General features: G+C 51.2%; 1 protein-coding gene across 1 annotated transcript in view; it reads left to right on the top strand.

The window, feature by feature from the left end:
- cfap43 (cilia and flagella associated protein 43) overlaps positions 1 to 26265 on the top strand; it is a 261004-nt gene that overhangs the window by 145940 nt on the left and 88799 nt on the right. Inside the window, exons 17-24 of the mRNA XM_085996108.1 lie at positions 8521 to 8727; positions 12667 to 12855; positions 15409 to 15486; positions 17327 to 17452; positions 19097 to 19201; positions 20405 to 20521; positions 22508 to 22711; positions 25267 to 25473. Coding sequence (XP_085852234.1) covers positions 8521 to 8727; positions 12667 to 12855; positions 15409 to 15486; positions 17327 to 17452; positions 19097 to 19201; positions 20405 to 20521; positions 22508 to 22711; positions 25267 to 25473 — 1233 coding nt within the window. The remainder of the gene's footprint in view (positions 1 to 8520; positions 8728 to 12666; positions 12856 to 15408; positions 15487 to 17326; positions 17453 to 19096; positions 19202 to 20404; positions 20522 to 22507; positions 22712 to 25266; positions 25474 to 26265) is intronic.

Below are 26265 nucleotides of genomic sequence, written 5' to 3'. Positions count from 1 at the left end.
AGTGTAATCCCCCCACAGTGTAATCCCCCCACAGTGTAATCCCCCACAGTGTAATCCCCCACAGTGTAATCCCCCCACAGTGTAATCCCCCCACAGTGTAATCCCCCACAGTGTAATCCCCCCACAGTGTAATCCCCCCACAGTGTAATCCCCCCACAGTGTAATCCCCCACAGTGTAATCCCCCACAGTGTAATCCCCCCACAGTGTAATCCCCCCCACAGTGTAATCCCCCCCACAGTGTAATCCCCCCACAGTGTAATCCCCCCACAGTGTAATCCCCCCACAGTGTAATCCCCCACAGTGTAATCCCCCCACAGTGTAATCCCCCCACAGTGTAATCCCCCCACAGTGTAATCCCCCCACAGTGTAATCCCCCCACAGTGTAATCCCCCAGTGTAACCCCCACAGTGTAATCCCCCCACAGTGTAATCCCCCCACAGTGTAATCCCCCCACAGTGTAATCCCCCACAGTGTAATCCCCCCACAGTGTAATCCCCCCACAGTGTAATCCCCCCACAGTGTAATCCCCCCACAGTGTAATCCCCCCACAGTGTAATCCCCCACAGTGTAATCCCCCCCACAGTGTAATCCCCCCACAGTGTAATCCCCCACAGTGTAATCCCCCCACAGTGTAATCCCCCCCAGTGTAATCCCCCCACAGTGTAATCCCCCACAGTGTAATCCCCCACAGTGTAATCCCCCCACAGTGTAATCCCCCCACAGTGTAATCCCCCCACAGTGTAATCCCCCACAGTGTAATCCCCCCACAGTGTAATCCCCCCACAGTGTAATCCCCCCACAGTGTAATCCCCCACAGTGTAATCCCCCCACAGTGTAATCCCCCCACAGTGTAATCCCCCCACAGTGTAATCCCCCCACAGTGTAATCCCCACAGGTATCCCCCAGTAATCCCCACAGTGTAATCCCCCACAGTGTAATCCCCCACAGTGTAATCCCCCACAGTGTAATCCCCCCACAGTGTAATCCCCCCACAGTGTAATCCCCCCACAGTGTAATCCCCCCCACAGTGTAATCCCCCCACAGTGTAATCCCCCACAGTTCGCAATCCCCCACAGTGTAATCCCCCCACCGACAGTGTAATCCCCCCACAGTGTAATCCCCCCACAGTGTAATCCCCCCAGTGTACAGTGTAATCCCCCACAGTGTAATCCCCCACAGTGTAATCCCCCCACAGTGTAATCCCCCCACAGTGTAATCCCCCCACAGTGTAATCCCCCACAGTGTAATCCCCCACAGTGTAATCCCCCACAGTGTAATCCCCCCACAGTGTAATCCCCCCACAGTGTAATCCCCCACAGTGTAATCCCCCACAGTGTAATCCCCCCACAGTGTAATCCCCCCACAGTGTAATCCCCCCACAGTGTAATCCCCCCACAGTGTAATCCCCCCACAGTGTAATCCCCCCACAGTGTAATCCCCACAGTGTAATCCCCCACAGTGTAATCCCCCCACAGTGTAATCCCCCCCAGTATCCCCCCAGTGTAATCCCCCCACAGTGTAATCCCCCACAGTGTAATCCCCCACAGTGTAATCCCCCACAGTGTAATCCCCCACAGTGTAATCCCCCCACAGTGTAATCCCCTCCCCCACAGTGTAATCCCCCCCCACCGTGTAATCCCCCCACAGTGTAATCCCCCACAGTGTAATCCCCCCACAGTGTAATCCCCCACAGTGTAATCCCCACAGTGTATCCCCCCACAGTGTAATCCCCCCACAGTGTAATCCCCCCACAGTGTAATCCCCCCACAGTGTAATCCCCCACAGTGTAATCCCCCCACAGTGTAATCCCCCCACAGTGTAATCCCCCCACAGTGTAATCCCCCACAGTGTAATCCCCACAGTGTAATCCCCCACAGTGTAATCCCCCCACAGTGTAATCCCCCCACAGTGTAATCCCCCCACAGTGTAATCCCCCCACAGTGTAATCCCCCCACAGTGTAATCCCCCCACAGTGTAATCCCCCCACAGTGTAATCCCCCCACAGTGTAATCCCCCCACAGTGTAATCCCCCCACAGTGTAATCCCCCAGTGTACCCCACAGTGTAATCCCCCCACAGTGTAATCCCCCCACAGTGTAATCCCCCCACAGTGTAATCCCCCACAGTGTAATCCCCCCACAGTGTAATCCCCCCACAGTGTAATCCCCCCACAGTGTAATCCCCCCACAGTGTAATCCCCCCACAGTGTAATCCCCCCACAGTGTAATCCCCCACAGTGTAATCCCCCACAGTGTAATCCCCCACAGTGTAATCCCCCCACAGTGTAATCCCCCCACAGTGTAATCCCCCCACAGTGTAATCCCCCCACAGTGTAATCCCCCCACAGTGTAATCCCCCCACAGTGTAATCCCCCCACAGTGTAATCCCCCCACAGTGTAATCCCCCCACAGTGTAATCCCCCACAGTGTAATCCCCCCACAGTGTAATCCCCCCACAGTGTAATCCCCCCACAGTGTAATCCCCCACAGTGTAATCCCCCACAGTGTAATCCCCCCACAGTGTAATCCCCCCACAGTGTAATCCCCCCACAGTGTAATCCCCCACAGTGTAATCCCCCCACAGTGTAATCCCCCCACAGTGTAATCCCCCCACAGTGTAATCCCCCCACAGTGTAATCCCCCCACAGTGTAATCCCCCCACAGTGTAATCCCCCCACAGTGTAATCCCCCCACAGTGTAATCCCCCACAGTGTAATCCCCCACAGTGTAATCCCCCCACAGTGTAATCCCCCCACAGTGTAATCCCCCCACAGTGTAATCCCCCCACAGTGTAATCCCCCACAGTGTAATCCCCCCACAGTGTAATCCCCCCACAGTGTAATCCCCCCACAGTGTAATCCCCCCACAGTGTAATCCCCCCAGTGTAATCCCCCCACAGTGTAATCCCCCCACAGTGTAATCCCCCCACAGTGTAATCCCCCCACAGTGTAATCCCCCCACAGTGTAATCCCCCCACAGTGTAATCCCCCACAGTGTAATCCCCCCACAGTGTAATCCCCCCACAGTGTAATCCCCCACAGTGTAATCCCCCACAGTGTAATCCCCCCACAGTGTAATCCCCCCACAGTGTAATCCCCCCACAGTGTAATCCCCCACAGTGTAATCCCCCCACAGTGTAATCCCCCCACAGTGTAATCCCCCCACAGTGTAATCCCCCCACAGTGTAATCCCCCCCACAGTGTAATCCCCCCACAGTGTAATCCCCCACAGTGTAATCCCCCACAGTGTAATCCCCCACAGTGTAATCCCCCACAGTGTAATCCCCCCACAGTGTAATCCCCCCACAGTGTAATCCCCCCACAGTGTAATCCCCCCACAGTGTAATCCCCCACAGTGTAATCCCCCCACAGTGTAATCCCCCCACAGTGTAATCCCCCCACAGTGTAATCCCCCCACAGTGTAATCCCCCCACAGTGTAATCCCCCCACAGTGTAATCCCCCACAGTGTAATCCCCCGACAGTGTAATCCCCCCACAGTGTAATCCCCCCACAGTGTAATCCCCCCACAGTGTAATCCCCCCACAGTGTAATCCCCCCCACAGTGTAATCCCCCACAGTGTAATCCCCCCACAGTGTAATCCCCCCACAGTGTAATCCCCCCACAGTGTAATCCCCCCACAGTGTAATCCCCCCCACAGTGTAATCCCCCCACAGTGTAATCCCCCCACAGTGTAATCCCCCCACAGTGTAATCCCCCACAGTGTAATCCCCCCACAGTGTAATCCCCCCACAGTGTAATCCCCCCACAGTGTAATCCCCCACAGTGTAATCCCCCCACAGTGTAATCCCCCCGACAGTGTAATCCCCCGACAGTGTAATCCCCCCACAGTGTAATCCCCCCACAGTGTAATCCCCCCACAGTGTAATCCCCCACAGTGTAATCCCCCCACAGTGTAATCCCCCGACAGTGTAATCCCCCCACAGTGTAATCCCCCCACAGTGTAATCCCCCACAGTGTAATCCCCCACAGTGTAATCCCCCACAGTGTAATCCCCCCACAGTGTAATCCCCCGACAGTGTAATCCCCCCACAGTGTAATCCCCCCACAGTGTAATCCCCCACAGTGTAATCCCCCCCACAGTGTAATCCCCCACAGTGTAATCCCCCACAGTGTAATCCCCCACAGTGTAATCCCCCACAGTGTAATCCCCCCACAGTGTAATCCCCCCACAGTGTAATCCCCCCACAGTGTAATCCCCCACAGTGTAATCCCCCCACAGTGTAATCCCCCACAGTGTAATCCCCCCACAGTGTAATCCCCCCACAGTGTAATCCCCCCACAGTGTAATCCCCCCACAGTGTAATCCCCCCACAGTGTAATCCCCCCACAGTGTAATCCCCCCACAGTGTAATCCCCCCACAGTGTAATCCCCCCACAGTGTAATCCCCCCACAGTGTAATCCCCCCACAGTGTAATCCCCCCACAGTGTAATCCCCCCACAGTGTAATCCCCCACAGTGTAATCCCCCACAGTGTAATCCCCCACAGTGTAATCCCCCCACAGTGTAATCCCCCCACAGTGTAATCCCCCCACAGTGTAATCCCCCCACAGTGTAATCCCCCCCACAGTGTAATCCCCCCCACAGTGTAATCCCCCCACAGTGTAATCCCCCCACAGTGTAATCCCCCGACAGTGTAATCCCCCCACAGTGTAATCCCCCCACAGTGTAATCCCCCCACAGTGTAATCCCCCCACAGTGTAATCCCCCCACAGTGTAATCCCCCACAGTGTAATCCCCCCACAGTGTAATCCCCCCACAGTGTAATCCCCCCACAGTGTAATCCCCCCCACAGTGTAATCCCCCCACAGTGTAATCCCCCCACAGTGTAATCCCCCACAGTGTAATCCCCCCACAGTGTAATCCCCCCACAGTGTAATCCCCCCACAGTGTAATCCCCCCCACAGTGTAATCCCCGACAGTGTAATCCCCCCACAGTGTAATCCCCCCACAGTGTAATCCCCCCACAGTGTAATCCCCCCACAGTGTAATCCCCCCACAGTGTAATCCCCCCACAGTGTAACCCCCCACAGTGTAACCCCCCACAGTGTAATCCCCCACAGTGTAATCCCCCCACAGTGTAATCCCCCCACAGTGTAATCCCCCACAGTGTAATCCCCCCACAGTGTAATCCCCCACAGTGTAATCCCCCACAGTGTAATCCCCCCACAGTGTAATCCCCCCCAGTGTAATCCCCCACAGTGTAATCCCCCACAGTGTAATCCCCCCACAGTGTAATCCCCCCACAGTGTAATCCCCCCACAGTGTAATCCCCCCACAGTGTAATCCCCCCACAGTGTAATCCCCCCACAGTGTAATCCCCCCACAGTGTAATCCCCCCACAGTGTAATCCCCCCACAGTGTAATCCCCCCACAGTGTAATCCCCCCACAGTGTAATCCCCCCACAGTGTAATCCCCCCACAGTGTAATCCCCCCACAGTGTAATCCCCCCACAGTGTAATCCCCCACAGTGTAATCCCCCCACAGTGTAATCCCCCCACAGTGTAATCCCCCACAGTGTAATCCCCCCACAGTGTAATCCCCCACAGTGTAATCCCCCCACAGTGTAATCCCCCACAGTGTAATCCCCCCACAGTGTAATCCCCCCACAGTGTAATCCCCCCACAGTGTAATCCCCCCACAGTGTAATCCCCCCCACAGTGTAATCCCCCCACAGTGTAATCCCCCACAGTGTAATCCCCCCACAGTGTAATCCCCCCACAGTGTAATCCCCCCACAGTGTAATCCCCCCACAGTGTAATCCCCCCACAGTGTAATCCCCCACAGTGTAATCCCCCCACAGTGTAATCCCCCCACAGTGTAATCCCCCCACAGTGTAATCCCCCCACAGTGTAATCCCCCCCACAGTGTAATCCCCCCACAGTGTAATCCCCCCACAGTGTAATCCCCCCACAGTGTAATCCCCCACAGTGTAATCCCCCCACAGTGTAATCCCCCCACAGTGTAATCCCCCCCACAGTGTAATCCCCCCCACAGTGTAATCCCCCCACAGTGTAATCCCCCCAGTGTAATCCCCCACAGTGTAATCCCCCCACAGTGTAATCCCCCCACAGTGTAATCCCCCCACAGTGTAATCCCCCCACAGTGTAATCCCCCACAGTGTAATCCCCCCACAGTGTAATCCCCCCCACAGTGTAATCCCCCACAGTGTAATCCCCCCACAGTGTAATCCCCCCACAGTGTAATCCCCCCACAGTGTAATCCCCCCACAGTGTAATCCCCCCACAGTGTAATCCCCCACAGTGTAATCCCCCCACAGTGTAATCCCCCCACAGTGTAATCCCCCACAGTGTAATCCCCCCACAGTGTAATCCCCCCACAGTGTAATCCCCCACAGTGTAATCCCCCCCACAGTGTAATCCCCCCACAGTGTAATCCCCCCACAGTGTAATCCCCCACAGTGTAATCCCCCCACAGTGTAATCCCCCACAGTGTAATCCCCCACAGTGTAATCCCCCCACAGTGTAATCCCCCACAGTGTAATCCCCCACAGTGTAATCACCCCACAGTGTAATCCCCCACAGTGTAATCCCCCCACAGTGTAATCCCCCCACAGTGTAATCCCCCCACAGTGTAATCCCCCACAGTGTAATCCCCCACAGTGTAATCCCCCCACAGTGTAATCCCCCCACAGTGTAATCCCCCCACAGTGTAATCCCCCCACAGTGTAATCCCCCACAGTGTAATCCCCCCACAGTGTAATCCCCCACAGTGTAATCCCCCACAGTGTAATCCCCCCACAGTGTAATCCCCCCACAGTGTAATCCCCCCACAGTGTAATCCCCCCACAGTGTAATCCCCGACAGTGTAATCCCCCCACAGTGTAATCCCCCCACAGTGTAATCCCCCCACAGTGTAATCCCCGACAGTGTAATCCCCCCACAGTGTAATCCCCCCACAGTGTAATCCCCCCACAGTGTAATCCCCCACAGTGTAATCCCCCACAGTGTAATCCCCCCACAGTGTAATCCCCCCACAGTGTAATCCCCCCACAGTGTAATCCCCCCACAGTGTAATCCCCCCACAGTGTAATCCCCCCACAGTGTAATCCCCCCCACAGTGTAATCCCCCCACAGTGTAATCCCCCCACAGTGTAATCCCCCCACAGTGTAATCCCCCCACAGTGTAATCCCCCCACAGTGTAATCCCCCACAGTGTAATCCCCCCACAGTGTAATCCCCCACAGTGTAATCCCCCCACAGTGTAATCCCCCCACAGTGTAATCCCCCACAGTGTAATCCCCCCACAGTGTAATCCCCCACAGTGTAATCCCCCCACAGTGTAATCCCCCACAGTGTAATCCCCCCACAGTGTAATCCCCCCCACAGTGTAATCCCCCACAGTGTAATCCCCCCACAGTGTAATCCCCCACAGTGTAATCCCCCCACAGTGTAATCCCCCCACAGTGTAATCCCCCCACAGTGTAATCCCCCACAGTGTAATCCCCCACAGTGTAATCCCCCCACAGTGTAATCCCCCCACAGTGTAATCCCCCCACAGTGTAATCCCCCACAGTGTAATCCCCCCACAGTGTAATCCCCCACAGTGTAATCCCCCCCACAGTGTAATCCCCCACAGTGTAATCCCCCCACAGTGTAATCCCCCCACAGTGTAATCCCCCACAGTGTAATCCCCCCACAGTGTAATCCCCCCACAGTGTAATCCCCCCACAGTGTAATCCCCCCCACAGTGTAATCCCCCCACAGTGTAATCCCCCCACAGTGTAATCCCCCCACAGTGTAATCCCCCACAGTGTAATCCCCCCACAGTGTAATCCCCCCACAGTGTAATCCCCCACAGTGTAATCCCCCCCACAGTGTAATCCCCCCCACAGTGTAATCCCCCCACAGTGTAATCCCCCCACAGTGTAATCCCCCACAGTGTAATCCCCCACAGTGTAATCCCCCCCAGCGTAATCCCCCCAGCGTAATCCCCCCACAGTGTAATCCCCCACAGTGTAATCCCCCCACAGCGTAATCCCCCCCGGCGTAATCCCCCCCGGCGTAATCCCCCCCGGCGTAATCCCCCGCGGCGTAATCCCCCGCGGCGTAATCCCCCGCGGCGTAATCCCCCCCAGCGTAATCCCCCGCAGCGTAATCCCCCCCAGCGTAATCCCCCCACAGTGTAATCCCCCCGCCGCGTAATCCCCCCGCAGTGTAATCCCCCCGCAGCGTAATCCCCCCCCAGCGTAATCCCCCCGCAGCGTAATCCCCCCGCAGCGTAATCCCCCGCAGCGTAATCCCCCCGCCGCGTAATCCCCCGCCGCGTAATCCCCCCCAGCGTAATCCCCCCCAGCGTAATCCCCCGCAGCGTAATCCCCCCCAGCGTAATCCCCCCACAGCGTAATCCCCCCACAGCCTAAAGGTCATTATTTTAACCGCATTTTATAATTTTGAAGACCTCTATCGGGTCTCCCCTCAGTCTTCTCTTTTCTAGAGGAAGGAATCACAGCCTGGTCGGCCTTTCCCGATAGCTCTAACCCCTCAGTTCTGCAATTACTTTCTCCCTCTTCTGTTTCACTGATGCTGAGTTTAATTTGTTTGGGCTCTGCAGGGCAGGGACAGAACGGACCAAGGATTACAGTCGCTCACTGATCTCGATGCTGGAGCAGAGCTGTGTGGCAGAGGACAAGGTCCTGATAGTGATAGAACAACGGAAAGAGATTGCCAGCTCAAAGGATAAATTGGTGAGGAATTGTCAGGAGTTTAATGAGACACATTGTTATTGTTGTTGTTGCTACGGCTACCTAATCATTAATTAATTTACATTGCAACACCAAAATATGCATTGTCGCACCAACATACATTGACAGGACTAACAGAACACCAATTAACAAACAACTTGCATTTCCATAGCACCATTAACAAAGTAAAACATCCCAAGGTGCTTCATAGGAGTGTAAATCCGACAACATTTGACACCGAGCCACATAAGGAGATATTAGGACAGGTGACCTAAAGCTTGGTCAAAGAGGTAGTTTTTAAGGACCGTCTTAAAGGAGCAGCGAGAGATGGAGAGGCAGAGAGACTTAGGATGAGAATTCCAGAGCATAGTGTCTAGACGACTGAAGGCATGGCCGCCAATGGGGGAGCGATTAAAATCAGGGATGTGCAAGAGGCCAGAATTGGAGGAGCGCAGAGATCTCAGAGGGTTATAGGGTTGGAGGAGGCTACAGAGATAGGGAGGGGTGAGGCCATGGAGAGATTTGAACACGAAGATGAGAATTTTAAAATCAAGGCATTGCTGGACTCGGAGCTAATGTAGGTCAATGGGCACAGGAGTGATGGGTGAACGGGACTGGGTGCGAGTTAGGACACGGGTCAATGGGCACAGGGGGTGATGGGTGAACGGGACTCGGTGCAAGTTAGGACACGGGTCAATGGGCACGGGGTGATGGGTGAACAGGACTTGGTGTGAGTTAGGACACAGGTCAATGGGCACAGGGGTGATGGGTGAACGGGACTAGGTGTGAGTTAGGACACAGGTCAATGGGCACAGGGGTGATGGGTGAACGGGACTGGGTGCGAGTTAGGACACGGGGCAGTGAGCACGGGGTGATGGGTGAATGGGACTCGGTGCGAGTTAGGACACGGGTCAATGGGCACAGGGGGTGATGGGTGAACGGGACTCGGTGTGAGTTAGGACACAGGTCAATGGGCACAGGGGTGATGGGTGAACGGGACTAGGTGTGAGTTAGGACACAGGTCAATGGGCACAGGGGTGATGGGTGAACGGGACTAGGTGTGAGTTAGGATACGGGCAGCAGAGATTTGGATGAGCTGAAGTTTACGGAGGGATGAAGTTGGGAGGCCGGCCAGGAGAGCTTTGGAATAGTCGGAGTCTGGAGGTAACAACTTTTAGAAGAGATAGGCAAAATGAAAAAGGAGGACAGGTAGCCCTGATAATAAAGGATGGGATAAAGACAGCAGAGAGAAAGGATCTTAGCTCCGAAAATCAAGAAGTAGAATCAGTTTGGGAGGAGCTAAGAAACAGCAAGGGGCAGAAAACATTGGTGGGAGTTGTTTATAGGCCCCCAAACAGTAGTTGTAATGTAGGGCAGAGTATAAATCAGGAAATTAGAGGCGCATGTAACAAGGGTAATACAGTAATCATGGGGGACTTTAATCTACATATAGACTGGGCAAACCAAATTTGCAGTAATAGTGTGGAGGACGAGTTCATGGAATGTATACAAGATAGTTTTCTATATCAGTATGTTGAGGAACCAACTAGGGAACAGGCTATTTTAGATCTGGTATTGTGCAATGAGAAAGGGTTAATTAATAACCTTGTAGTAAAGGGGCCTTTAGGGAAGAGTGACCATAATATGATAGAATTTTATATTGAGTTTGAAAGTGATTTAGTTAAATCCGAAACTAGGGTCTTAAATCTAAACAAAGCAGCAAACTACGTAGGTATGAGGGACAAGTTGGCTACGGTAGATTGGGAAACTACATTAAAAGGTATGATGGTAGACAAGCAATGGCTAGCATTTAAAGAATTAATACATAACATACAACAAATATACATTCCTTTAAGGCACAAAAACCTCACAGGAAAAGTGGTCCAACCGTGGCTAACGAGAAGTTAAAGATAGTACTGTATTTGATCAAAGGAAGAGGCTTACAATATTGCCAAAAAGAGCAGTAAGCCTGAGGATTGGGAGCATTTTAGATTCAGCAAAGGATGATCAAGAAATTGATAAAGAAAGGGAAAATAGAATATGAGAATAAACTAGCGAAAGACATAAAAACAGACTGTAAAAGCTTCTATAGGTATGTAAAAAGGAAAAGATTAGCAAAAGTAAATGTGGGTCCCTTACAGGCTGAGACAGGAGAAATTATAATGGGGAATAAGGAAATGGTGTAGAAATTAAACAAATACTTTGTGTCTGATGCAAATAACTTCCCAGAAATAGTGGAGAACCAAGGCTCTAGCGAGAATGAGGAACTGAAAGAAATTAGTATTAGTAAAAAAAAAATAGTACTGGAGAAATTAATGGGACTGAAAGCCGATAAATCCCCTGGACCTTAGGGTTTTGAAAGAAGTGGCTATAGAGACAGTGGATGCATTGGTTGTCATTTTCCAAAATTCCATAGATTCTAAAATGGTTCCCGCGGATTGGAAGGTAGCAAATGTAACCCCACTATTTAAGAAAGGAGGGAGAGAGAAAACGGGGAACTACAGACCAGTTAGCCTGACATCAGTAGTAGGGAAAATGCTAGAATCTATTATTAAGGACGTGGTAACAGGGCACTTAGACAATAATAATAGGATTGGGCCGAATCAACACGGATTTATGAAAGGGAAATCGTGTTTGACAAATCTGTTAGAGTTTTTTGAGGTTGTAACTAGCAGAATACATAATAGTGGATGTGGTGTATTTGGATTTTCAGAAGGCATTCAATAAGGTGCCACACAAGAGGTTATTAAACAAAATTAGGGCTCCTGGGATTGGGGGTAATATACTAGCATGGATTGAGAATTGGTTAATGGACAGAAAACAGAGAGTAGGAATAAACGGGTAATTTTCGGGTTGGCAGGCTGTAACTAGTGGGGTACCGCAACGATCAGTGCTTGGGCCTCAGCTATTCACAATCTACATCAATGATCTGGATCAGGGGACCAAATGTAATATGTTCAAGTTTGCTGATGATACAAAGCTGGGTGGGAATGTAAGTTGTGAGGAGGATGCAAGGAGGCTTCAAGGGGATATAGACAGGCTAAGTGAGTGGGCAAGAACATGGCAAATGGCATATAATGTGGAGAAATGTGAAGTTATCCACTTTGGTGGGAAAAATAGAAAGGCAGAGTATTTCCTAAATGGTGAAAGATTGGGGAATGCAGATGCTCAAAGGGACCTGGGTGTCCTTGTACATGAGTCACTGAAAGTGACTGTTCAGGTGCAGCAAGCCATTAGGAAGGCTAATAGTATGCTGGCCTTCACTACAAGAGGATTTGAGTACAGAGGTAAAGAAGTCTTACTCCAATTATATAGGGCCTTGGTGAGACCACACCTGGAGTACTGTGTACAATTTTGGTCTCCTTACCTAAGGAAGGATATACTTGCCATAGAGGGAGTGCAACGAAGGTTCACGAGATTGATTCCTGAGATGGCGGGACTGTCGTATGAGAAGAGATTGAGTAAACTAGGCCTGTATTCTCTTGAATTCAGAAGAATGAGAGGGGATCTCATTGAAGCATACAAAATTATTACAGGGCTCGATAGGATGGATGCTGGGAGAATGTTTCCCTTGGCTGGGGAGTGTAAAACCAGGGGCCACAGCCTCAGGATAAAGGGTAGGCCATTCAGGACTGAGATGAGAAGAAATTCCATCACACAGAGGGTGGTGAATCTTTGGAATTCTCTACCCCAGAGGACTGTGGAGGCTCAGTCATTGGGTATATTCAAAACAGAAGTCGATAGATTTCTGACTAGTAAGGGCATCAAGGGATATGGCGATAGGGCCGGTGAATGGAGCTGAGGCAGAAGATCAGCCATGATCTCATTGAATGGCGGAGAAGGCTCGAAGGGCTGAATGGCCGACTCCTGCTCCTATTTCTTATGTTCTTATATTCACATAGCAAGAGCTTATAAACCTTTTCCCTTTAATTGGATCTTTAGGACCATTCAGTCGATGATTTCCACCTCACGCCCGGCACCTCCACACGCTCCATTGCCTCCATCAACTCCCCGAGCTCCCAGAGCTCCCACAGCTCCATGAATTCCACCAAGAGTTCCCAAAAGATGGATTCCAGGCGATCCCCAAGAACAATCGTGGAACCTACCTGGCTGGAAATAAAGATGGCAGAAGTAAGTCCTTGGCTGAGAGGTTAAACCGAGGTCAAGCCTACCTGTTCAGGTGAAACCAGGAGATGGTAGGGTTGATATTGCAGAAGGATGAGATTAGAGGGACATTCTTTGTCTGAATTCTACATTTAGGAAAGCTTTAGAAGGTTCTGCTAGAGTGGAAGCGACACTGAAATGCGGACCATACAGGGACATACAGCAGCGGGTTCCTCAATGGTGGGGTGTATTCCAGGCTGGGTTGGGCTCTCGGTGTCGGAACATGTCCGTGTGCAGACAGTGCACGAGGGCAGGACTGCTGTAGCTGGGTGATGCCCTGCCACGGCCGAATAGGCCGGCGACATTCACAGTCCAGGCTCACGTGCCTAGGGTGGGCTGCACTGGGGATCTGCCTCCCAGCAACACGGCAGCCCCTTCGAAGGGGTGGGATATAAAAAAACAACAAAATCAGGATGTAGAATACGGAGAGGAATAACGTAACAGGCCAAGCATTAATACACAAAATGCTAAAGCAGCTGCTCAGTGAGCCGCTGAGCCGAATGGAGCAGGAGGATCCCAGACCCATCCGGGACTTGTGCTGCGTTACTTGCTGCAGTCGCTGCCGTTGGTCTCGGCGCCTGCGTGGTTCGGAAGGGGAACAACAGCCAGGGTTCTGTCTGCTCGCCTCGTCCTGCCACCCGTCCAGAAAATGTGCTCGTGTGGACCTGGCCCGAGGGCTGCTCTGTGATGGCCTCTGTGGTCAAATAGTCCACCAGCACGCGTTGTCTTGGCTCTTACATCCCAAAACTGGTCACTTGAGGGCCATCAGCAACTACAGAATTGCCCCGCCCCCCCCAGGAGAAAAGGGGCAAAAGCAGACAGAGAAAGAGGGGGAGCTTCTTCGAGCGATAGTTGGGGCTAACAAAGTGTTTTTTTTTTTAATTAATCACTGATGAGGCCAGCATTTATTGCCCATCCCTAGTTGCACTGAGCTTCTAAGGATAAGGGGTAGGCCATTTAGGACTGAAATGAGGAGGAATTTCTTCACCCAGAGAGTGGTGAACCTGTGGAATTCTCTGCCACAGAGGGCGGTGGAGGCCAGTTCATTAAATATATTCAAGAGTTGGATATATTTCTTGAGGCTAAAGGGATCAAGGGATATGGGGAGAAAGCAGGGACAGGGCACTGAATTTGGATGATCAGCCACGATCTCATTGAATGGCGGAGCAGGCTCGAGGGGCCGAATGGCCGACTCCTGCTCCTATCTTCTATGTTTCTAAACCGAGTGTCTTGCTCGGCCACTTCAGAGGGTAGTTAAGAGTCAACCACGGTGTGGGACTGGAGTCACATATACGTCAGACTGGGTAAGGACGGCAGGTTTACTTCCCTAAAGGGACGTCAGTGAACCCGTTGGGTTTTTACGACAATCCGACAGCTTCAGGGTCACTTTTACTGATACTGACGCCAGCTTTTTATTTCCAGATTTTTAAAAAGATGGAATTCAAATATCTCAAACTGCCTTGCTGGGATTTGAACACCTGTTCCCTGGATTTTTTTTAAATTAATTCATGGGATGTGGGCGTTGCTGGCAAGGCCAACATTTATTGCCCATCCATAATTGCCCTCGAGAAGGTGGTGGTGAGCCGCCGCCTTGAACTGCTGCAGTCCGTGTGGTGAAGGTGCTCCCACAGTGCTGTTAGGGAGGGAGTTCCAGGATTTTGACCCATCGATGATGAAGGAATGGCCGATATATTTCCAATTCAGAATATTGTGTGACTTGGAGGGGAACTTGGAGGTGGTGGTGCTCCCATGCACCTGCTGCCCTTGTCCTTCTAGGTTGTAGAGGTCGCGGGTTTGGGAGGTGCTGTCGAAAAAGCCTTGGCGAGTTGCTGCAGTGCATCTTGTAGACGGTACACACTGCAGCCACGGTGCGCCGGTGGTGGAGGGAGTGAATGTTTACGGTGGTGGATGGGGTGCCAATCAAGCGGGCTGCTTTATCCTGAATGGTGTCGAGCTTCTTGAGTGTTGTTGGAGCTGCACTCATCCAGGCAAGTGGAGAGTATTCCATCACACTCCTGATTGTGTCTTGTAGATGGTGGAAAGGCTTTGTGGAGTCAGGAGGTGAGGCACCCACTGCAGAATACCCAGCCTCTGACCCGCTCTTGTTGCCACAGTATTTATGTGGCTGGTCCAGTTAAGTTTCTCGTCAATGGTGACCCCCAGGATGTTGATGGTGGGGGATTCGGCAATGGTAATGTCATTGAATGTCAAGGGGCGGTGGTTAGACTCTTTCTTGTTGGAGTTGGTCATTGCCTGGCACTTGTGTGGCGCGAATGTTACTTGCCACTTATCAGCCCAAGCCTGAATTTCATCCAGGTCTTGCTGCATGCCTCTGGTTTACTAGTCCAGTAACATAACCACTACACTACCATACTCAGGAGGGGGAAAGACGGGGTTTTTTATTCTACAGGCATTGGACACTGAGCGTCCTGGGACACTGAGTGAGCTATCAGTGCGATGTTCTCGGAGGCTGGTTGGGAATGGGTGAGAATGAGATTGTTGAACTCCGTGTTTTTCCAGGCAATTGAGAAGGACAATTACAAGAATGCAGACGCCAAGGCTAAGCTGAGAAAAGGAATCAAAAAGCTTCGTGGAACTGTGAGCAACCTGCGCATAAGCTGAAAGATCTGTCTGAGGCGCGAATGTTTCCCTTTGTATTTCATATCCACAGAAGCTGCTCAGATTTACTTTGGGGGCTGAAATTCCAATGGTTCCACAAAGCGAGGCGGAGCAGAATCCACAGCCGACCCCCTCCCAAATTGCAGGGATTAAGAACGCTTGCCCTGATTCACCTGCCAAAGGCCGAGCTGGGGACACCCAGTCTCACCACACTCCCCCGAAAGCCAATCCCAGGACCAGGAGAAGCTCTGTGGCTCCAATGGGAGCCATAACCCCTGCAGCCTAAGGATCGATTACCTTGTTCCAGACAAGCCCTGGGGCCTCAATGGTCCTTGTGCAGCTCAACTGGCGTGGCTTCCACTGAGGCCTTCAACGACCCGGGGGGCAGCGACTGCTGCGCAAAGGCTCGGTTTGGGGCCCTACCTTTTACTAGACAACAATAATAAATATGCACAGGATCCGCTCAAGGTAACGGCTCCCCTGCTAGGGCTGTAAAGATGGACTTCTGGGAAATCCCCCAGACACTGCCCTTTGATATGGGGGGAGTGCTAGCTGTAGATCCACCCATGGAAGCCCCCCTTCCCCACGGAGCAGGGTCAAGGTGCAAGCAGTTTCTGCCCCATTTTCCCAAATCAACAAGTTCCTTTTATTCTTGTCACTGTGGTTTCCCAAACATCCAGAGGATATCCTTCAATCCTGGACCTCAGCATGGAACAGCTTCCTAGAACAAAACAAGTTCAAAGTAGTCATATTACTACAAATATTATAATCACTTTGGCCAGCAATAGGCCTTAAAGAGATTTACTTTCACATCACCATTTGGGTAGGTCATTCAGGTATCTCGGGTTCAATCGGGTATCTTGGGTTTTTTACAGATTTCACAGATTTATTGCGAATATCTGGGCCTAACTTGCGCCAAGTCCCATTTGCCCATCACCCCTGTGCTCGCTGACCTACACTGGCTCCCAGTTAAGCAACGCCTTGATTTTAAAATTCTCATCCTTGTTTTCAAATCCCTCCATGGCCTCACCCCTCCCTATCTCTGTAATCTCCTCCAGCCCCACAACCCCCCGAGATATCTGCGCTCCTCTAATTCTGCCCTCTTGAGCATCCCTGATTATAATCGCTCCACCATTGGTGGACGAGCCTTCTGTTGCCTGGGCCCTAAGCTCTAGAATTCCCTCCCTAAACCTCTCCACCTCGCTACCTCTCTTTCCTCCTTTAAGACGCTCCTTAAAACCGACCTCTTTGACCAATCTTTGGGTCACCTGCCCTAATTTCTCCTTATGTGGCTCGGTGTCAATTTTTTGTCTTAAATACTCCTGTGAAGCACCTTGGGACGTTTTACTCCATTAAAGGCGCTGTATACATACAAGTTGTTGTTGTTATCTCGGGTTCAGTTTTTACACCATTACAAAGTCCTTCCCTCCCGTTCCTCACCAACCCTCTGAGAGCCAGCAGCTGCCTGGCCACGGCAGCTGCATATCTCAGGATGCAGTGTTGGAGCCTCTGTCCTCAGCTACATGAGCGATTCGTCAGAGCTGTCTGTCAGTAGTCCACTTGGAGCAGCCATGTTGCAGCTGGATCCAGGATGAGCTCTCATTCCCAGGCACAACGTGTCACTGGAGACGGAGTCCTCAAGATCTTGCTAATGCGTCAGAGCCCGACTACTAGCCGAGCTATTTCTGAATAGGAAGCCAGGAAAACTGACTCTCCAATCCCAGTTGGGAACCAAGACTACCTTAGATAGCAGGCGGGGCTAGTGAGTGCCATGCTAAACACCTTTCCCAGTTAATGTTATCTGTTTAATTTTCCCCAGATCAAGAAGATGATGATTGAAAATGAGAACGTGCCCGAGATTGAGCGATTGGATCAGCAGGAGTTTAACCTTGACCTGAAGGAACAGAAGAGGCTGCACGCTGAGGGAGAGGAGAAAGTGGCCAAGGTGGGTCTCAGATTGTCAGCTGCACTCAGACTCTAACACATAGGCTTTTGCTGTAACAGCACTGAATGAGTCTGGTAACATGATTTTTTTTGACAGCATTCGATTATTGATTTGAAATCCTTGTTACTGATAACAGTGTGTGACGGGTTAATAACCTCGGTTCCCACAGAAAGTGGCCGTTCTGTTCGATACACTTTCAACTTGAACTCAGACAGGTTGCCTGGATAGCAGTGGGTTATCTCATAAACTTTGCCCTCATTAGTGGCCTTTTCAAAGCCTATCTCTTGACTGTGCCTTCAGTTCTTCATTCTCCTAATCTTTCTGAACTCCTGTTTGGCAGCTTCCCCACCTCACCTTGTAAATTGCTTAGTGTGAAGGCCACTGTGTGAATGTTAGCTGTGTGTTTGGTGCTTGAGTGAGACGGTTTTTGATCTACTGGATCCTCAATGTGCATTTTCTGTCTAACAGGGAACGACAGTTTTGAAATATTTAAACTGAATGGTAATAGTAAGAACAGCGTGAGTTGTGATTACTGCTTAATCCTTCGGTCACAGTGACATTTCGTGAAACTCACGAAAGTATCCACTGTAGAAAAAGTTAAATCAGTATCAGCAAGTTAAGAAATAAAAACAGAAAATGCTGGAAATACTCAGCAGGTCAGGCAGCATCTGTGGAGAGAGAAACAGAGTTAACGTTTCAGGTCGTGTGCTACCTTCAATCTCTGAAGCGGGATCGAGCAAACACTTGGTGAGACAAGGCCAGCTACAAATTGCTAAGCTACTTTATTTCACAGCATTTCAACCTACTGAGCAAACTTTACGATCAACTTTGCTTATTTTAATCGGTACAACTTGTCTTCACGTACTAATACAAAATAATGAACACGTTATGCTTCCCCACATCAAGCTATCCCCTGTATTCTAACCTTATTAAAATCCTGAAAGTAAAGGCCGTAGAAATGCCAAAGTGAGTAAAACAGATCCAAGATAGTAGGGGTCAAAATGATCTATGACTGGGAGAAATTGGCAGTAAAATCATGTGTACGCGTTGAGCGTATTTGGAGCAAAGATGGAAACGTTAGTGAGATTGGGAGGGAACTGATGAGTCACAGGGAGGTCAGAAACATGTCTGGAGACAGAACAGAGATGTTCAGCCTAAGGTTTGTGTTGCAGTTGTTTGCAGCATTGTGCGAGGCCAAAGGTGAAATGTTGGAGTGAGAGCACATGGGAATATACTGAGCTGGAAATCACCACTGGCTGGTCCGGAAGCTGTGAAATTCCGTGCTACGATCCGTCTCTTGTAGCCCCCAATCCCTTCCGTCACCATCAGTATCTATCTGCATTTGGCGACACTGTGACTCCGCGCTCGCTCCAGCCCATCTGTTTCGCATGCTTACCACCTTCTACTGAGTCCCTGCCCCCGTTACAGCGCCAGCAGGTATATAGGTCAAATACTTGTTTATTTCCATTCATACTGTGTGAATCCTGCATCGTTTGTCAAACTGCGAGGCTGCTGCCTCAACGTACTGGAGACTTCCCCAGAGCTAAGTGAAGGTGCCAGTGCAAGTTATACAGCACGTGTTCCCCGTGTAATACAAGCCTCTGATGACCTGCTCACTGTGTGAAGTTTAATTCATGTCAACAGGTTCGTGAGACCATTGAGATGGAGAACCTAGTGAACCAATACCTGCGTGAGGTGATTAAGAGAGAATGCTGGGACCTGATGGCTGTGAAGGGGCGAACATTGGAGGTAATGGAAAGAAACTCAGGACACAATCAACACACTTTCAAAACTGTAGGGTCTGGCTTCAAATCTAGCCCAGGCAGAAGGAAGGAAGGAAGGTCTCCTCTAGCTGATGAGGGTCTGGGTGTGGATTGGGTCAGGCAATATCATCTCACCTCTGAGACTGGGCTCAAAACCAGTCAATACAATATCTGAAGGTCACTAGGTTGAAGGATGGACTTCGCTGGGGGAGGTAGGGTACCAGAGGGATGGGCTTTGCTGGGGGAGTTAGGGTACTAGAGGGATGGGCTTCGATGGGAGAGTTAGTGTACTAGAGGGATGGGCTTCGATGGGAGAGTTAGTGTACTAGAGGGATGGGCTTCGATGGGAGAGTTAGTGTACTAGAGGGATGGGCTTTGCTGGGAGAGGTAGGGTACTAGAGGGATGGGCTTCGATGGGAGAGTTAGTGTACTAGAGGGATGTGCTTCGATGGGAGAGTTAGGGTACTAGAGGGATGTGCTTCGATGGGAGAGTTAGGGTACTAGAGGGATGGGCTTCGATGGGAGAGTTAGGGTACTAGAGGGATGTGCTTCGATGGGAGAGTTAGTGTACTAGAGGGATGGGCTTCGATGGGAGAGTTAGGGTACTAGAGGGATGTGCTTCGATGGGAGAGTTAGGGTACTAGAGGGATGGGCTTCGATGGGAGAGTTAGGGTACTAGAGGGATGTGCTTCGATGGGAGAGGTAGGGTACTAGAGGGATTGGCTTCGATGGGAGAGTTAGGGTACTAGAGGGATATGCTTCGATGGGAGAGTTAGTGTAGTAGAGGGATGGGCTTCGATGGGAGAGTTAGTGTACTAGAGGGATGTGCTTCGATGGGAGAGTTAGGGTACAAGAGGGATGTGCTTCGATGGGAGAGTTCGTGTACTAGAGGGATGGGCTTCGATGGGAGAGTTAGGGTACTAGAGGGATGTGCTTCGATTGGAGAGTTAGGGTACTAGAGCGATGGGCTTCGATGGGAGAGTTAGTGTACTAGAGCGATGGGCTTCGATGGGAGAGTTAGTGTACTAGAGCGATGGGCTTCGATGGGAGAGTTAGGGTACTAGAGCGATGGGCTTCGATGGGAGAGTTAGTGTACTAGAGCGATGGGCTTCGATGGGAGAGCTAGTGTACCAAAGGGAGGGATCGAATGGCCTTTTGATGTCTCTGACTTGTCTCGTTCTCTTTTCAGGCCTTCTATTCGGGATTGGCAGTGACCAATTACCCAATGAGAGAGCGCAGCAGCGAAGAGCTCGAGCTTCTCCGGCAGATCAAACAGCAGAGGACAACTGAACTGGTTGACCTGAAGGTACTCTTCCTGAATGTGTCCCTTTCACTGATGACATTTAATGTAGCATTCAGCTCACTGAGAGTAAGTTATCGCAGTCCGCTCGGAGAGTTCTGACACCGTGTTTTATTGTTTTAACACTTGTATCATAGACTGACCTTGGCGGTCCTCAGTCTCAGCGACAGAACAGTTACAGAACATTCAGAGAGAACCTCTGTCAGAACACTCGATCTGCAATGTGATATGATCTAGAATCAGCTTGGGGTGTAACTGTATGAAAGAAGAGCACAGGAGCAGAGATACAGAAAAGTGTTTCTTTTAAATGTGCAGACTAGATTCTCTTTAATAACTTTGCCAAGATCACAGTAGTCCCTTTACTTCCCCCCAGCATCAATTCATAACACAAATCCATCATAATGTTTGGGGAAAGATCAGCGTTTAATTACCGGTGTGTACTATTATATCAAAGCTCGATCCACCTCCTTGCCCCCATCACTTAAGACTGCACGGATATAACATGTCCTGCCACAGCCCAAAGGGCATCACGAGCAGCCACTAACCCGGCCTCCTTGGGGAAGGAGAAAGCTCACTCGGGTTAAAATGAATTTGAGTTTGGATATTTTTTTTCAGGACCCTGAGCTGAAAGTGAAGTCAAATTTGACAAATGCACAAACCCAAAGAATGTCTCTCAGTTAAAAAAAATGAAACAAAAAATAAAACAGGGTTACAACAATAACTTGCATTTTTATAGCCCCTTTAACGTAGTAAAATGTCCCAAGGCGCATCACAGGAGCGTTATCAAACAAAATTTGACACCGAGCCGCTTCAGGAGATATTCGGACAGGCTTGGTCAAAGTGGTCGGTTTTAAGGGGCGTCTTAAAGGTGGAGTGAGAGGCGGGTGAGGTTTCGGGAGGGAATTCCAGAGCTCAGGGCCCAGACAGCTGAAGGCACGGCTGCCAATGGTGGAGCGATTAAAATCGGGGATGCTCAAAAGGCCAGAATTGGAGGAGCGCAGAGATCTCGGAGGGTTGTTATGACCAGAGAAGGTTACAGAGATAGAGAGGAGCGAGGCCATGGAGGGATTTGAAAACAAGGATGAGAATTTTAGGATGAGAAAGTTAGAAAGAACTTTGTCACCCAAAGGGTTAGTAGAATATGGACCGTTAGCACAAGGGGCTGAGAAAGAGAAGTCAATCAAAGCATTTAAGAGGGAGTCAGTTAAACACCTGGAGAGAAACGATATTAAAGTGCACGGGAAGAGAGGGTGGCAGTGGGCTGAGAGTAGGTTGCTCTGATGGGCGTCTAGTGCTGGCAACGGCTGAATGGGTCCCTTCCAATTGTCCTGGGGCCAATATTTATCCCTCAATCAACATCACTAAAACAGATTATCTGCTCATTATCACATTGCTGTTTGTGGGAGCTTGCTGTGTGCAAATTGGCTGCCGCGTTTCCTACATTACAACGTGGCTACACTTCAAAAAGTACTTCATTGGCTGTAAAGTGCTTTGGGACATCCGGTGGCCATGAAAGGCGCTATAGAAATGCAAGTCTTCTTTCTTTTTCCCACGCTGACATTTCTGTGATGCCCAGAAAATGCTGCCGCCCCTCGACAGCTTCATTGGGAAGAAAGGGCCTTTAAATTCCGAGTCGGAACGCTCGGGTGTCATGGTGGCACAGCACATTAGTGCGCCAACACACTGGTACTGAGTGACCAAGTACAGGTTCGTGCTCGTGAGTCCTGCCATGCTATAGAGGCACTCACAGAGTAGAGCCTGTGGGGTTAGAAGTTAAATCATTAGTCCAGGTGCCACAAACTGAAGAGTGTCATTGGTAGTCAAAGCCTGCTAGCGTGTCACATGGATGTCTTCTCAGCCAGTGAGAAACTATGAGGGGAGGCAAGGAAGAGATGGGCCTGTGTTGCTAAGCATCAACACACATAACAATGGAACTAACAGATTGAGGCTTGATGTGGTAATAAAAGGGCATCATTCTCGCTCTACTTGTAGGCTCGAAAAGACATTGTTGAGACCCCGCCTAAGAAAGATGAGAAGGAGGATGATGAGCCAGAGGATGAAGACTCGAAGGAGGAAGAGAGCACGTCATTGAAAGGCAGCCTGACCTCCCAGTATGGTGTGGTAAACCGTTATCTGTATAAACAGTTAGACCTGCACACAAAGGATGAGAAGATTAATCAGATCATCCTGTTACAGGTGAGCGAAGCACATTGTTCCTGTACCACACATCAAACTACTGCTTCAGGCTACAGTTTATATGGTGATCGAAGCTTGCTGCCATTTGCCAAGTACAAGTGGGAAGGGGGACAGGATGAGACCAGGGTAGATTCTACATGATCTTGGAAGGAGTCAGCTTGATGGGCCGAATAGCCTTTTGTTCCCTGCTTCCTGCTGTTTCTATCACATATCTGTCTCAGTGGAAGCTTCTTTCTCTCATGGGATTAGCCTTCTGACAAAGGCAGGTATTCCCAAATTGCCACACATGAAGTCTTGTCCACCAGTGTCAACACCGTTGCACCCTCCTTCCATGCCTGTTCTCTGCACTCCCCCCCCCCCCTCTGTGGCTCTGCTTTCTCCTAGTTTCACTGACACCTGTTGCAGCACAGAATGCACAGGGCAGTTAATGTGGTCCCTGCTCACAGGGAGTCGGGGAACTGACCTCGCAGCAGTGAGAGAGCAACTCATTGAAGTATTTCCGTGGTGCATTTAGGACGTAATGTGCTGGGAACTAACGGGTCGAGGTCATGTAACTGTACAGCAGCAGCTATTAAAGGACATTAACCCCCCTCACCCCGTCTGCCCCCACACCGTTGCTGGTGGGGAACTAGCTTGGCGCACAGTGGCCGAGCAGAGGGAGGTGTAGCAATAACTAGGAGAGCAGCACCCAAAGGTTTATATTAGACTTCTCTGGTGTTTGAGCCACATTGTGGAAACTTTGCCCTTATTTCCATTAAATCTGGAACCTAAATGAGCCTCACGTCAGAGCGTAGACTCATGGTGCTCACAGTGCTCCTGTATCACATTGCTGCATGCTGGGTGCATCAGGCACAGAGTAGGGCTCAGGTCTGATACAGCAGGGAACCAGAACCCAATGCGGTGCTGGACTTCGAGTGCCTCCAAATGCATTAGCGGCCCCTACGTCTCCTCCAGTTGTCATGTGTGTAACTGGTCCCCTCCCACACACTACAGCACTTGATCCTTGACCCCTCGCAATCTCAGCAGTAAATAGGGAGCCAGCTTCCACAAGTATGTTCACAACACTGGACGTTACCCTTTCACAAACATCATCACCAAAAACAACTAAATCACAACCTATTCTTCTGTTCCTTCCAATGCCAGAGGTTCATGTGAGACCATGTAATAAAATCAGTAACTGAAATAAACTAGAAGCGTTCTCTGCTCGATCCCTGGGTATGCGACAGATTTACCTAGATATCTGGGCAAGTGAAGACACACTCTGGGACATGGGGAGATAGAGCTCAACTGAGAGTGAATCCCACAAATCTAGCACTAAAGTGACCTCTCATTTAAAGGACGGCACCACTTGACAGTGCAGTGCTCCCTCAGTACTGACCCTCCGACAGTGCAGCACTCCCTCAGTACTGCCCCTCCGACAGTGCAGTGCTCCCTCAGTTCTGCCCCTCCGACAGTGCAGTGCTCCCTCAGTTCTGCCCCTCCGACAGTGCAGTGCTCCCTCAGTTCTGCCCCTCCGACAGTGCGGTGCTCCCTCAGTACTGCCCCTCCGACAGTGCAGTGCTCCCTCAGTACTGCCCCTCCGACAGTGCAGGGCTCCCTCAGTACTGCCCCTCCGACAGTGCAGTGCTCCCTCAGTATTGCCCCTCTGACAGTGCGGTGCTCCCTCAGTTCTGCCCCTCCAACAGTGTGGCGCTCCCTCAGTACTGCCCCTCCGACAGTGCAGCGCTCCCAAGGTACTGCCCCTCCGACAGTGCAGTGCTCCCTCGGTACGGCCCCTTCAAGAGTGCAGTGCTCAATCAGTACTGCCCCTTTGACAGTGCAGCGCTTCCTCAGTACTGCTCCTCTGACAGTGCAGTGCTCCCTTAGTACTGCCCCTCCTACAGTGCAGTGCTCCCTCAGTACTGCCCCTTCGACAGTGCAGCGCTCCCTCAGTACTGCCCCTCCGACAGTGCAGCGCTCCCTCAGTACTGACCCTCCGACAGTGGGGCGCTCCCTCAGTACTGCACCAGAGTGTTATCTGGAACATGTGCTCAAGTCTCTTGACTCAGAGACAGAAATGCTACCAACCGAGGCAGACAGCAAAGCAGTATGTTGCTGAAATTAGTATGTTGTGGCAATTGGTGTATACCAGAGAATTCACAGGCCAGACTGAGGTACCTGCTTGTTCACTGTTAAATTGTGACTACTCAGTGGCCTCTAGCTGCGCGTGTGTTAAATGCACACTCACCCAATCAAAGCAGTCACTAAGTGAATGGGCACTGTGCTGCGTACCCCTCACAGGCCCCGATTTAATCAGGAAACCCTGACAGTAACGAGCTGCAGAGGGGAAAGCTGTGGTACTGCTCCAGCCCCCCAGCTGATTAACTGCTTCGACAGCAAACCCTGGTCCCACCCCAGGCACCGAGCCGAGCTTCACCCTTTCCCTACATTGCACCGTGGGAGCTGACCGGCCTGTCCCTGCACGGGTCTCCGCGACACCAAACCCACAATTGTCAGTCCAGCCCAGGTGACGGGAATGAACCTGACATTTCATGATTATATTTTCTCATCTTAAGGACGTGATTTACAACATCAAAAGCGAATTCAACAAGGAATTTGACGCAACCTATAAGCAAAAGGAGTTAGAGATTCTCCGAGTGAAGGACAGAACCGTGCGGATCGAGGAAGTCATGCAGCAGCTGGACATGGACGAGGAGATCTGGCTGCCCACATTGAGCAACAGGGAGAAGCCGGAGCGAGAGTTTGAAGTCCAGGATTCGGAGGTAACGTCTGGCCTGTAGGAGGACCACGCCACATCTTTCTGCAACGCTTTACTTTTCCCCCTTGTTTTTTAAATGAATTGTGCTCTCCGCACTTGCCTCGGGTCTCCCTGCACCAAGCATTATGTCCAGCCGGTCAGGGCAATACGCAGGGTCAGCGGGGGTGGGGGGCTCGGTGCTGCCTGTACCAACTCACAGTTTAACGTCTCATCCGAAAGACAGCACCTCGGGCATTGCAGCACTCCCTCAGTACTATCCCTCCGACAGTGCAGCACTCCCTCAGTACTGTCCCTCCGACAGTGCAGCACTCCCTCAGTACTGTCCCTCCGACAGTGCAGCGCTCCCTCAGTACTGTCCCTCCGACAGTGCAGCGCTCCCTCAGTACTGCCCCTCCGACAGTGCGGCACTCCCTCAGTACTGCCCCTCCGACAGTGCTGCGCTCCCTCAGTACTGCCCCTCCGACAGTGCAGCGCTCCCTCAGTACTGCCCCTCCGACAGTGCAGCGCTCCCTCAGTACTGCCCCTCCGACAGGGCGGTGCTCTCTCAGTACTGCCCCTTCGACAGTGCATCGCTCTCTCAGTACTGCCCCTCTGACAGTGCAGCGCTCTCTCAGTACTGCCCCTCTAACAGTGCAGCACTCCCTCAGTACTGCCCCTCCGACAGTGCAGTACTCCCTCAGTACTGCCCCTCCGACAGTGCGGGACTCCCTCAGTACTGCCCCTCCGACAGTGCAGCACTCCCTCAGTACTGCCCCTCCGACAGTGCAGCGCTCCCTCAGTACTGCCCCTCCGACAG

The sequence above is a fragment of the Somniosus microcephalus genome, chromosome 8, assembly GCF_052327205.1.
Source record: "Somniosus microcephalus isolate GS21.2 chromosome 8, FLI_Smic_1.0, whole genome shotgun sequence".
NCBI classification, from domain to species: Eukaryota; Metazoa; Chordata; class Chondrichthyes; order Squaliformes; family Somniosidae; genus Somniosus; species Somniosus microcephalus.
The sequence above is the reverse complement of the archived record's forward strand: the minus strand, read 5'-3'. Positions and strand labels throughout refer to the sequence as shown.